This window comes from Lithobates pipiens, unplaced genomic scaffold, assembly GCF_037356315.1.
Source record: "Lithobates pipiens isolate NorthernLeopardFrog02 unplaced genomic scaffold, aLitPip1_a1.2 Scaffold_13, whole genome shotgun sequence".
Taxonomy (NCBI): Eukaryota; Metazoa; Chordata; class Amphibia; order Anura; family Ranidae; genus Lithobates; species Lithobates pipiens.
The window spans coordinates 212,169,627-212,183,514 of NW_027507718.1; the positions used below are offsets into that span (position 1 = coordinate 212,169,627).

The window sequence follows — 13,888 nt, forward strand, 5'->3', positions numbered from 1 at the left end:
GCCCATCAGTGCCCACCAATGCAGCCCATCAGTGCCCACCAATGCAGCCCATCAGTGCCGCCTAATCAGCGCACTTCAATGAAGGAGAAAAATGACCCGTTTGCAAAATTGTATAACAAACTATTAAAACATGATTTTTTTTTTTTTTTTTTGCATCTTTTTTTGTTTGTTTAGCAAAAAATAAAACTCCGAGCTGTAACTAAATACCACCAAAATAAAGCTCTATTTGTGGGAAAAAAATGATAAAAATTTCATTTGGGTACAGTGTTGTATGACCGCGCAATTGTCATTCAAAGTGCATCAGCGCTGAAAGCTGAAAATTGGTCTGGGACTGAGGGGGGTTTAAGTGCCCAGTAAGCAAGTGGTTAAGTTACCTGGGGGGGCGGGGGGGGGTATATTCATGGAGTCAGTACCACAGTGTCCTCAGGTGCCCTTCACACCACAGCCCCATTTTACAGTACAGTCCCTTTTACATCACAGTGCCCCTTTACAGTGTAGTCCCCTTTTCATTAATGTACTGGATACAAAACACCTACTTGAATTTCAATAGATTTGAGTTAGCCAGAAGCATAGGTGTTCTCCAACAGGACAGAAACCAGCATAAACTTAAGAAATGTAGGGTCAGTTCACACCACAGAAACACAGACAAGGGGGGTTATTTACGAAAGGCAAATCCACTTTGCACTGCAAGTGCAGTTGCTCTAAATCTAAGGGGTAGATCTGAAATGAAGGGAAGCTCTGCTAATTTTATCATCCAATCCTGTGCAAACTAAAATGCTGTTATTTATTTTCCTTGCACGCCCCCCTCGGATCTACAGCGACTTTATTTCTAAGTGTACTTTCAGTGTAAAGTGGATTTTCCTTTAGTAAATAACCCCCAAGGTGTGTTTCTGCAAGCACATGTGTTTTTTCCCTTCTGGGATAAAGTAGGCAATAGTTTCTGACAGGTGTATTTTAAATGCGTATTTTATTTTTTATTTTTATATAGTTTCCTTCATCTTTCCTGTAATGTGTTTTAGTGTTTTTTTTTTTTATGTATCTGGTTCAATTTTTGATGTGCTTTGCTGTGTTCCAGTGCATTTTCTTGCGGACAAAATGCAGAATGTTCTACTTTTATGGACTGTACCGTAACGCACCGCACCAGTGTGAACTTTGCCATTGAAATTTTTGTAACTTACGGTTTAATGCGCATTTAAAACAAACAAAAAAATAAAAATAAAAAACGCACTGGACTGCATGTGGTGTGAACTGGGCCTAAATATCCTTTAAACAAAATGTTTATTAGGGCTCATTTACAATTGCTTTGGCTTCAGCACACATTGAGGCCCAATTCACACCTATGCATTTTTAGTGCTTTTTGCAGATCTGCACTATAGAACGCGTTTCATAGGAAACCATGATAGATGGACTGTAGTACAAATCTGCAAAATGCAAAAAGCACTAAAAATGCATAGGTGTGAATCAGCCCTAACAGTTTGGACCAGCTTTATTAAAGCTCTCTGAACGCCAGTCAAAGCTCCTGTCACTAAATAAAATGGTTAACTTACAGTCCTGATTACCCCTGCTTTTGCTTTGGCTGTGCTTCAAAAATTATACCCAATGTAGCTTTAGTGGTGCTTCAAAGCCTCCATAGAAGTCTATGGCAAAGCTCGCTTGAAGCCCCCCCAAAGGCTCAAAGCTCTACCAAAGCCTCATCAAAGCCCCATCAAAGCTCTACCAAAGCCTCATCGAAGCCCCATCAAAGCTCTACCAAAGCCTCACCGAAGCACCAAGCAAAAGCAAGGTGTAAACAGGACTGTAAGCTAACCATTTTATTTAGTGACAGGAGCTTTGACTAGCGTTTAGAAAGCTTTAACAAAGTGTGTCCGAAGCCTTGTTTTGATGCAAGTGTAAAACAAGCCCTTAAAGATATTAGTCATTTTACTTTTTGGACTGGAGTTTCTTTTTTTCTGACAAATGTGAAGTAAAGAGAAAATCTTCTACTTAAGATCCAAGTCAATGTGCTAGGCTCTTACAGAGCTAAACATTCTCTCACCATTCCCATGTGACAGTACTGGAATTGAGTGATTTGTCACCGGGGAACCCCGTCCTTCACCTTGGAATAGCATTGCATACTAAGAATTTGCCTCTCTCTCTCTGAGGTGGGGAGACATAAGGCGAGTATAAATTACGATTGGAGGGGGTGGACCTACTTCTTTAGTACACACTATAAGAAAATTGGGTGAACATGTTTATCCAAGGAACAAATCGTATTGCCCAGCAGTGCCGATTCCGACCTTCCGAACGAAAATTTCAGAAGGGACAAACTCCAAAATTGTTCTTGTATGGGAACAGAACTGGATGATTTTCGTACCAGAAAAAAAAAAAAAAAAAGAAAGACTGCATATGATCAGAAACAAAAAAGCCTTTGTCGTACGAGAGTTTTCATACATTATTTCCTTCCTGAGTTCTGACTTGCTGTGAAACATTGAGGAAAATCAGACGATTGTTTGCCAGGTTTGCTTAAGACTACAATTTTAATGGTAGGTCATTTTGTTTTCCTCTACATGACTCTGGCAACCTTTCATTTATATGAAGATTCTGTCCTGAAAACTGAATGATTCCGCATTGGTTGCAGATACTTTCCAGATACTTGCATGTGCTCATCTCATTACCCCGGAATGGCTGAATCATGTCCAGGGAAATAGGCATTAGAAGCTGTATTAAAATATGGATGCCTGATCGGTTTTCTCTGCTCTCCTTGTAATGATTTCACAATAAAATAACAGATAAAGTCTGCTTCCAAATGAATATGTAAATAAACAACTCAATCAGCTGACTATAAATACACTGTTCTGAAATCAGGAGCAAGCCAACTTTAGACGACAGGAAAGTATTATCAGAAGGTGCGACTGTGTTCCACATGTATGCATTCAGCACAAACATAAGACTCCAACATGAACTCTATAAAGTACAACTGCTCTATTCTCCATTAGACGTTTGTACATGTCCTTCCTGCCAGCACGATGCGGTATATTTTCTGAAGAGTAGCCCTATTTCCAGCAGAATGGCCCATGTATACATTCACATCTGCTGCCAACAATCTGTTCCTGGCCACCACTAGAAGGTATTGTTTGGAGACGGTAAACTAGCTCTGCATTAAACGCAATGAGCAAATCGTCTCCTGGGATGTCCTCAGAGCCAGGAGGCTGCAGGCAGTACTTCAGGAAACAGAACTTATCTTCAAAAAGGAGAACACATCGTACTGCCATTTTTTTTGTGTCTGCAGGGACAACTACAAATGAATTTTTATTTTTTTTGTGAAAGTGTAATTATATTTTGAAGAGAACCAGTCAGCACCATGCATATGCAATCATTTGAATTTCCAACCTAGAAACAGTTCACTTACATGTTATAAACCAATGCAGGTCCTCAATATCCACCCCCCCCCCCCATCCAGTCACAGGTGACTTTGTGATCTATCACCCCACTCCAGACTCATGTAGCACATTCAAGGGTGCACCATGTTCTCTTTCAGACAAAAATAAATAAAAATGTATTTGCACGTCAGGAGATTGTGACCAGGTCTTTACGGAGCCAGTTCATACATCTCCAGGGCAGCTCCAGAGTGAATTGCACAGGAGTCCTGTGCACCTTCTGGTACATTTCAGATTCTAATCCAGCCAAAAAGTTGGACCTCAAACGTTGAACAGGGACGCACCAGACTCATGCTGTGACCTGCTCCGTACGGCAGTGTGAACCCAGCCTTAAAGAGGAAGTAAACTCTCCCGCTCCGATGCTTCTTTTCATTTAGTCCATTATAATAAGTAATTATCAAACTATAGCCACTGTAATCCAGCCCAAACTGCATATTACTTATTGTTTAAAGAAATTTTAAAAAAATCTTGGTTTCCAGGGGTTAGGCAGCTCCATCTTAAGTATTGTTTTCTGACTCCACAGTGGAGTGTATTTCCACTCTTACATTGAGCACTTCCTGTACTGTTAACCAAGCCTCCTTCTCAATCCGTTTCTATGGCAACCCTGCTTCCCTGTTCATAGCTGACTTGTTTATTTCATAGTATTTACTTGTGCTGATTATCTAGTGTTTGCCTGTGTGAGTCCTACCAGCTTCAGCTGATAAGACTGCAGTAATGCTGTTCCATGTCCTGCCTTACACTGCATGTGAGGTCACATGGTCACATGGGGTGTAGGAGGAAGCTCTGAGTGATTATGCAGCCTCCTGGGAGTTCAGTGTTGTGTACCATAGGAAGTTCTGATAGCAGATAGACAAGCACATAGAGTATGCCGTAAATCAGGGGAGATCTGCGCATGCTCAGTGACGTCATTCTAAAAAAAAAAAAAAAAAAAAAAAAAAAAAAAAAAGGATTACAACAATACTAAGTAAGGAGATATCTACAAGCAGTGTTCATTAGGGGTTTTTATGCTGATTTACATGGGAAAAAGTTGTGGGGGAGGGTTTACAATCACTTTAATGTGGTATTGTGTTTTGCCCCATTGGAGCTTATAGCTCTATGTTCAAGTTCCACTAAAGCCCCGTACACACGACCGGACTTTTCAACATCCAAAGTCTGACGGAATGATTCTGGCAGACTATTCGATCGTGTGTGGGCTGCAACGGACTTTTGATTCGCAAAAGTCTGACAGACTTTAGAAATGAAACATGCTTCAAATTTTTCGGCCAGAACTCTGCCGGACCCAGTTCCTACCGAGAAATTCGCTCGTGTGTGTACTATTCCGACAGACTAAAACCGACGCTAGTGCAGCTATTGGCTACTGGCTATGAACTTCCTTATTCGAGTCGAGTCGTACGTCATCACGTTCGAATCCGTCGGAGTTTGGTGTGATTGTGTGTGGCCAAGTCCGCTCATTCGGAAAGTCCGTCAGAATTCTGTCAGAACTCCGTCAGAACTCCTTCGAAAGTCTGTCAGACTTAATCCCTCGAAAAGTCTGGACGTGTGTACGCGGCATAAGAGGCAAAAAGTAGAAGCCATGGGTTGGAGTGTCAGTATTTATGTTGCAACTTGAACAATAAAGTTGTTTTTGGCAGGAAGGAGAACAAAGTGCAGCCTTGGATGTGCAACACCAGTCCAATTCAGAATTGCGATCATAATGCTGCCTTAGCTGGAAAATTATCTTATTTTCAGTACTGGCTTGTATTCTCTCCCTATCAGAGCAAAAGTCAGGCTGAGTTTGGAAGACCAACTAGTCTCTTGCCTGAGCTCAGTTGTGATAACAGATACTCACAAAACTACAAAATAATGATAATCATGCCATTACATTAAATAAAATGCTTTTTGACTGTTAGGCTTCATAATGCCGCGTACACACGTAGCCAACTATCCGGCGGACTTAGTCTGACGGACTTCTCGCCGGACTTTCCGAACGAGCTACTTGCCCACACACGGCACTTTTTCAGCAGACTAATACGGCGTACTAAGTCCACCGGACTATCCGCCGTACTTTTGAAATGAACGGACTCGCCCACACACGCGGAGGAAAGTCTGCTCATTTTGAGCGCGTCTCCAGGTAGCTGTGGCCAGCAAAGGAGGCGTCGCTGGCCCCGTCACCTGGTATGGACTTAAAGGGGAACCCCTACGCCGAAAAATCGGCGTGGGGGTCCCTCCCTAGGTCCACATCAGACCCTTGTCCGAGCACGCTACCCGGCCGGCCAAGAAAGGGGGTGGGGACGAGACAGCGCCCCCCTTCCTGAGCCGTGCCAGGCCGTGTGCCCTCAACATGGGGGGTGCCTTGGGGAAGGGGGCCGCCCGCCCCCCCCACCCCAAAGCACCTTGTCCCCATGTTGATGAGGACAAGGGCCTCTTCCCGACAACCCTGGCCGTTGGTTGTCGGGGTCTGCAGGTGGGGGGCTTATCGGAATCCGTGAGCCCCCTTTAATAAGGGGGCCCCCGGATACCGGCCCCCCACCCTATGTGAATGAGTATGGGGTACAATGTACCCCTACCCATTCACCTGTAAAAAAAAAAAAAAAAAAAACAACACACAAGGGTTAAAATAGTTTATTGCACAGCTCCGGGGGTCTTCCGTCTTCGGGGGTCTTCTCGCCGGACTCCTCCGCTATCTTCTGCTAGCTCTTTTACTAGCGGAGGAGCCCGGCTTTCTTCTTCGCCGCCGCCCTCTTCTTCCGACTTCGGGGATCTTGTCCCCTTCTTCGGGGGTCCTGTCCCCCTCTTCGGTTCTTCTTCCCGGGCCACCGCGCCTTCTTCTAGCTCTTTTACAGGCGGTGGCCCGGTCTGCTGTCGCCGTCTTCTGTTCTTCTGTTCTCTTCTCTTCAGATGTTGCCTCGTCGCTGTCTCCGCTCACAATGATGGGGACGCGGCACGCGGCGACTTATATAGGGACATCGCCGGATGATGTCCCCGCCCATTATGGATTTCACAGTCCCAGAGGATGCTGAAAAGCGAGTCCGGCGGACAGATTGGAGTGCAAAAATACTTTTAGTCCGCCGTACTTTAGGGTAAAAAAAAAAGTCCGCCGGAGGCTACACACGGGCGGATTGTCCGGCGGACTTGAGTTTGCCAGACTTTTCCACCGGATTGTTTGATCATGTGTACGCGGCATAAGGCTTCATAACTGGCCCGGACATGATATGGGATATTAGCCCTGAGTTCAAGCAGGAGCTATCAGGGCTATACAGCCTGATGCTGAGCTGACATTTCTGCTCTCACAGGGTGAAAATACAAGTGAATTACAGTACACACACTTGGAAGATCAAGTGGTTCTAAATTCTTAAAAAAGGAACTGCAGTCTGCTCACATAATTTGTAATAAAAACATATTTGCCATTCTGAAGCTTCTCTCCAACCACTTTGCTTATTATTTTATATATACTGTGATTCTATACTTTCCAAATATGCTGCAGCTCTATCAACTAAGTCTGGCTGCAGGCATTTTAACTGTGGGCAGCTGAAGCTGCTGCCTGTTCATTTCCTGGATTCACACAGAGACATGCCTTCAGCTCTGCAGCTCTCATTGGCCCTCTTATGACTCCCCCTCCCTTCCCGGCAAACGCTCTCAAGAGTGAGAGAGAGCTGTGAATGATGTCATAAGCCTGGGCTTTTTACCAGACAAGAAACAGGAAGTGGCCTGTATAAGGTATTTACTGGCAGAAAAAAAATACTTTACTATCCAAAAAGTTACACAAGGGCAGACGATTTAATAAATGCAAAGATGAATTTTTTTTTTTTACAGAAGGTCCGCTTTAAGGTTTCCTACCTTAACGCATTTTCTGCATTAAGGTAGAATACCTTCTGTGCTGCAGAATCCCCCCCCCCCCCTCCCTCCTCATAGGACATAATGAACTGTCCCTAGAACTAGTCTAACAATCTTTTATACTTATTCTTTTTCACTCACTTTGATGTAGTTGAACCAAACTACTGTGTAAAAGGTTCTTCTTGTAGAAATCCTTACGCCACTAAGGCACTGTGGTGGAAGGTGAAATAAAGCAGTTTTATTACTACATTTGTTTGACGTACAGTAAGTCTGTACCAATATTGTACAACACACAATACGTACACTCCCTGCTCATTGCACAATTGCTGATAAAGTGGGACAGAGGAATTGCTTATTCTGAAGCTTAGCAACAAATATGAATACGCAAAATTCCAGAGCAAGCCAAATTACCCATTATTTGTAATACGAGAACATAAACAAACTATACTCAACCAAACTAGGACTGTTCCTCTTTCCTAATCTAAAAAGACTGGTTACTATATGTAATGCCTCAAAGTTTACTCAAAATATCCTGGGCTTTTTAAAAAGAAATCTTGTTCATGGAAAAAAAAAAAAAAAGGCTGGTCTCCTTCTACAAATGCTTGCTGGCTGGCTTTTTTTTTTTTTATGTTGATGCTCCGGCATCTGTGTTAAGTTACTGACCTGAAACAAACAGAGAAAAAGTTCCAACTTCACATACTGCATGCTTCTTCAAAGTCTGTTTCGTCAAGCTCTTTTTGGCTTGACAAAGGGGCAGTTCTTTTCCTTGAAACGCGTAGCCACAGCCCCTTGCCCTACAGAGTGACGTCACAGCCGGACGGTGCTGATCTCAGCCAATGTGGAGCCGGATCTAGCACCGCTGGCCAAAACATTCTGGAAGCCCTACAGAAAACCATGGTTTTACTCCAGTTCCAGCCTGGTTTACAGCACCTGCCTCGCACAAGAAGCTTCCTGGTGCTGCTCTGCCTACTTCAGCCATACCCCTGCTGATCTCTGCAAATTGGGCAGCTCCACAGATGGTCTTATTCTGGCTTTTTGTGACACACTCTGTTAACCCCTTCTATTAAGTGAGTGTAATTTAACACTTTTTTTTTTTTTTTTTGGTTTTAATAAACAGTTTGCGTTTAGATGCTGGTGCCTTCTCTTGTTTATATTTTCTACAACTCAGTACTGAAGCCAGAGATAGCCAGAGTATTTTCAGAACACAAAGCATGAAATGCCAAACCATATGTTTCTCCTAAGGTAGGTTTATTTTAAAGAATAACTGCACTTTGATATAAAAAAATATATATATATATTAGGTACACTATGTTCTGCCACACTTTTAACATTGCCATTGTTAACCAAGAGTCTGCATAACATTTATGTTGTGCCCCATATATATATATATATATATATATATATATATATATATATATATATAAAATGACAGTAAAATGTGAAAAATTGTGTCAGCCATATACAAGCTAGGCAGTTCTTTTTAAAGTGAATCAGTACTTTGTCCATAGGGCCACGTTACAGAAAGGTATTATGTAGCCTATCCCTAAATATTGAAATAATAAAATGTCTATGTCGCAACCTGTGTCAAGCCTGGCAGTTAGATATTGGGAACTACAGTGCTTGCCGTATGTTGTGTATACCTGCAAACATCAGAAATTTCTAATGCCACGTACACACGACCGAACTTTCTGGCAGAAAAGGTCCGATGGAATCATTCCGTCGGATATTACCATCGTGTGTGGGCTTCATCTGGCTTTTTTCTTCAAAAATTCCAACGGACCTAGAAATAGAAATTGATTCTGTCTGACAGATTTGAAACATGTTCTATCGGGAAAACCGTTCGTCTGTATGCTGGTCCGATGGGCCAAATACGACGCTAGGGCAGCTATTGGCTACTGACTTTCCCTTTCTAGTCCCGTCGTACGTCATTTTGGTCCGTTTGTGTGTGGGCAAGTTGGAAGTCCATCGGACCTTTTCTGCCGGAAAGTCTGGTTGTGTGTACGTGGCATTAGGCAGTCTGGTGAACCAAAGTAATGGGGAAAGCAGGAAAGGTAGGAACAGGATAAGTAAAAGTGCGTCCTTTAAAAGTCACCTAACACAGTGGCAAAGTGGTTCGTACTTCTGCCTGGCAGCATTAGGGTCGTCGGTTTGAATCCAAACCACGGCACTACCCACCTGGAGTTGAGATGTTGTTCCTGTTTGGGTTTCCTCTCATGCTCCAAAAACATGCAGGCAAGTTAATTGGCTCCTGTCTAAATTGGCCCTAGTATGTATGTATGAATGTGAGTTAGAGACCTTAGATTGTAAGCTCTTTGAGGACAGGGACTGATGTGAATGTAAATTATATATGTAAAGTACTGCGTAAAATTGACAGTGCTATACAAGTACCTATAAACCTTTGTTTGGGCAAAGTACAGGCTCATTTTATACAGTGTAGTAGTACATGGCCTAATGTTAATGACCTTCTTTCCTCCCTCACCTAAAAGTCTCGGGTGAGTTATTGGCTGCCCAGGCCCAAGTATTGTATTCTCTAAAAAAAATAAAAAAAAAAATAAAACGCTCTCCCCAATAATGAAAAGCACCAAGTATTTCTGAAGGCTCCATCAGAAGAAAATGGGAGTATCAGAGAATGGGGATGGTGAGCTTTCAAAATAACCTGTCCATTTGCCTTGAATTGACAAAGTGTCAAAAGTGTCATTATCTGGTAATAAGAGAATTCAGACACCATGTTGTCACCCACAGCATCAAGTTAGATTTCACATCACTAATGTAGGCAGACTCTGCTGACTTCTGATTCAACAGTATATGTTCAATATAAGTACTGTATATGTTACAAGATGAACTCCAGGTACAATCTTTATTGCATACTTACATTGGTTCAAGTTGGACCAATGCAAGTATACATATCCCATACCTGAGGACCACTGTGGAAACCGACAATCAACATCATAGTCAGTGCCACTACAGCGATAACCATGATCTTTGGGGTTCTGGGCCAAATTGCTATTCCACTGCATAACCTCAGGGGGTTGCTTGCTTGACACCGCTGCCTCTTAAAAACGCCTTGTATTTTTTTTTTTTTTAAATGCAAAAAGTTATTCTCTGATTGGGTGAGATGGAGACTGTGCCGTCATCATCCCTCCTCTCCATCTTGTCCAATCAGAGAACACCTTGTATTCATTAAAAAAAAACTCTTTAATAAAAATGCCATAAAACTATCCCCTATTAAAAAAAAAAATTTTTTTTATACATTTTTGGGAGATATTTATTATAGCAAAAGGTAAAAAAGAATGCGTTTTTTTCAAAATTGTCACTCTTTTTTTGTGCGCAAAAAATAAAAACCACAGTCAAATAACACCAAAATAAATATCTATTTGCTGGAAAAAAAAAGAACGTAAATTTTTTTGGTAGCCACGTCGCACGACTGCGCAATTGTCAATTAAAGCGACGCAGTGGCGAATCGCAAAAAGTGGTGTGGTCTTTGGCCAGCAAAATGGTCCGGGGCTTAAGTGGTTAAAGTGGTTGTAAACCCACATAAGACAAAGGCATAATGAGCTAATATGCATAGCATACTAGCTCATTATGTAATACTCCCCCAAAATCGAAGCCCCCGCTGCGGTGCCTGTACACAGCACCGGCTGGCGACATGGCTCCCGGAGTTACTTCTGGGTATGGCGGGCTCCAGCGCGCTCCTGGCGGGAAAGAGAAGGGACCTCCTGGCGGGAAAGAGAAGGGATCTCCTGGCGGGAAAGAGAAGGGACCTCCTGGCGGGAAAGAGAAGGGACCTCCTGGCGGGAAAGAGAAGGGACCTCCTGGCGGGAAAAAGAAGGGACCTCCTGGCGGGAAAAAGAAGGGACCTCCTGGCGGGGAAAAGAAGGGACCTCCTGGCGGGGAAAAGAAGGGACCTCCTGGCGGGGAAAAGAAGGGACCTCCTGGCGGGGAAAAGAAGGGACCTTCTGGCGGGAAAAAGAAGGGACCTCCTGGCGAGGGACCTCCTGGCGGGAAGAAGAAGGGACCTCCTGGCGGGAAGAAGAAGGGACCTCCTGACGGGAAGTTACTTTCATAAAGATGGTTGTGTGCACTATCCCAGACTCAGGGTTCCCACTGATAACCGACCTTTACATTTTAGACTGGAGTACCTCAAAATGTTCCATACTTTTAAAGGGTGTTGCTACTTAAAAAAATGGTATACGCATAGGTGCCACGTCAATTGGACCCGGGAGATGTATTTTTTCTATTCTTTGACAAAATAAAGTGTAAGCATAATTGTTCATCGACAAAGTCCCATAACGTCTCTATAACAATGTTTTCCTGGACTACCAGGTGTTAGTTCTCCAAAGCAAAAAGGAAAAAAAACACGATAGCATGCTGTTCACCTGTCACAGAGCTCTGTGCAATCCACCAATAGAAAACCAAGTGTACAGACAGTTGTATATAGCAGTCAGTTATCTATACATCAGATCAAGGTGATAACAGGAAACAGGCCATAACAATAGTCCTGTGTGGTTAAATGTGATAAAAGATTACCTTCTGCCACAAGTTCCTCCACCGTTACTTGATGACGACCAATGGTGAAACATCTGCCCAGCGTCACCCCTCCGCTGGTAAAATTTCCAGCTGATCCTGCACCCAGAGCACCAGCTCCACCGCCGCCTCCACCGCTCTCCGACTTGGGCATTCGAGAAAACTTCTTCATGGTGCCCCCACCCTGGCAGCACTGACACTAGGGGCTCAGTAGGCTCACCTTCCCCAGATATGACCAACAGCTGTCACACACACACACACACAAAGGGGGGCTGTTCATATACACTGCACCAATCCCACCAAATCCCAGGCACTCCACTAACAGGGGATCAGTCAGAGGTGATCTGGTTGGCATGCACAGCACACACAAAGGCAGCAGATAGACAAAGATAGAGGAGCAGGCTGCATCCAGAGCATGCCACACACTAAACAATGCTCACACAGGGAAGGGACAGCAGCAGCATGCATGCCCTGCAGACAAGGCAGTGCCCCAGCATTACCACACACAGCCCGGGGCTCCCCCTCAGCTCCTATTGTCAGTGCCGGCCACTACTTGGACTTGTTGTTGGCTCCTCGGCTTGTTGAAGTGCTGGAAACGGAAGAGGACAATCCGAAGTTCATCCATTCAGAGGCCAAAAAGAAATCCTCCTCCTCCTCCCGCTGCTGCTAGTGGCAGCTCCTCCTAGCGCCCGCCCAGGAAACTGACATGGAAGGAGGGGAGCAGCATGCATGCACGCGACGTGGATGTGCACAGAGCACTAGTGCGTGGACGCCCCGACTCTGCATGTACGCGTGAAACACATGCACAAAGAGCCGCGGGTGCAGGGACTCTGCACATGGGCACTGACAGGAGAGGAGGCACGCACTACACAATACTGCTTACTTTCTAACCGCTCACCCATTTTTGGAACCCTCTTTCGCACTAGTGTTTTATTGCGTCACCGTTATTCCAATCTCTTTATCAGCTAAGGTTCTGTCAACCGTCAGGGTTCCGGTCTATAGCATGCTTAGATTGCCCCATGAGCAGAGGTAGATTGATTTCCTATAGTTCCAGTACCAGTGTCACATACCACACCATTGACCAGTGCACCAGACCATGTTCACCTCACCACTGATGGTCAATGTACCAGAACATGCTCCCCCTTGATGGTCAATGTAGCAGAACATGCTCTCCGCTGATGGTCAATGTAGTAGAACATGCTTCCCGCTGATGGTCAATGTAGTAGAACATGCTACCAAATGATAGTCAGTGTACCAGAGTATTTTCCCCACCGATGACCAATGTACCAGATTATTCTCCCCATCGATGACCAATGTACCAGAGGATGCTCCCCACCAATGACCAACGTACCAGAACATGCTTCCCACCAATGACCAATGTACCAGAACATGCTCCCCACCAATGACCAACGTACCAGAACATGCTTCCCACCGATGACCAATGTACCAGAACATGCTCCCCACAGATGACCAATGTACCAGAACATGCTTCCCACCGATGACCAATGTACCAGAACATGCTCCCCACCAATGACCAACGTACCAGAACATGCTTCCCACCGATGACCAATGTACCAGAACATGCTCCCCACCGATGACCAATGTACCAGAACATGCTTCCCACCGATGACCAATGTACCAGAGTATTCTCCCCACTGATGATAAAATGTACCAGAGCACGCTCTCCACTGATGACCATCTCATGATAGGGCGGCACAGTGGTGTTGTGGTTAGCACTCTCACCTAGCAGTAAAAAGGGTCGCTGGTTTGAATCCCAACCACGACACTGCCTGCCTGGAGTTTGCATGTCCTCCCTGTGCCTACGTGGGTTTCCTCCCACACTCCAAAGACATGCAGGTAGGTTAATTGGCTTCTGTCCCAAATTGACCCTAGTATATGAATGGGGATCTTGGATTGGGGGCTCCCTGAGGGTAAGGACCGATGTGAGTGTGCAATGTACAGGGATAGGGACAATTGGTCAATGTACCAGAACATGCTCCTTACTAATGACCAATGTACCAGGACATGCTCTCCACTGATGGTCAGTGTACCAGAGTATTATCCCTACCGATGACCAATGTACCAGAGCATGCACCCCACTGATGGTCAATGTACCAGAACATGCTCCTCACGGA

At 44.4% G+C, this 13,888-nt stretch overlaps 1 protein-coding gene across 2 annotated transcripts in view; it reads right to left on the reverse strand.

Moving 5' to 3' along the window:
• The window catches only part of BMP2K (BMP2 inducible kinase), a 244,914-nt gene extending 232,476 nt beyond the window's left edge, over positions 1–12,438 (reverse strand). For both annotated transcript variants that reach the window (XM_077476181.1, XM_077476180.1), the window contains exon 1: positions 11,757–12,438. In XM_077476181.1, the coding sequence (XP_077332307.1) occupies positions 11,757–11,925 (169 nt within the window). In that variant the 5' untranslated portion in view covers positions 11,926–12,438. The remainder of the gene's footprint in view (positions 1–11,756) is intronic.
• Between the last annotated feature and the right edge of the window lie 1,450 nt (positions 12,439–13,888).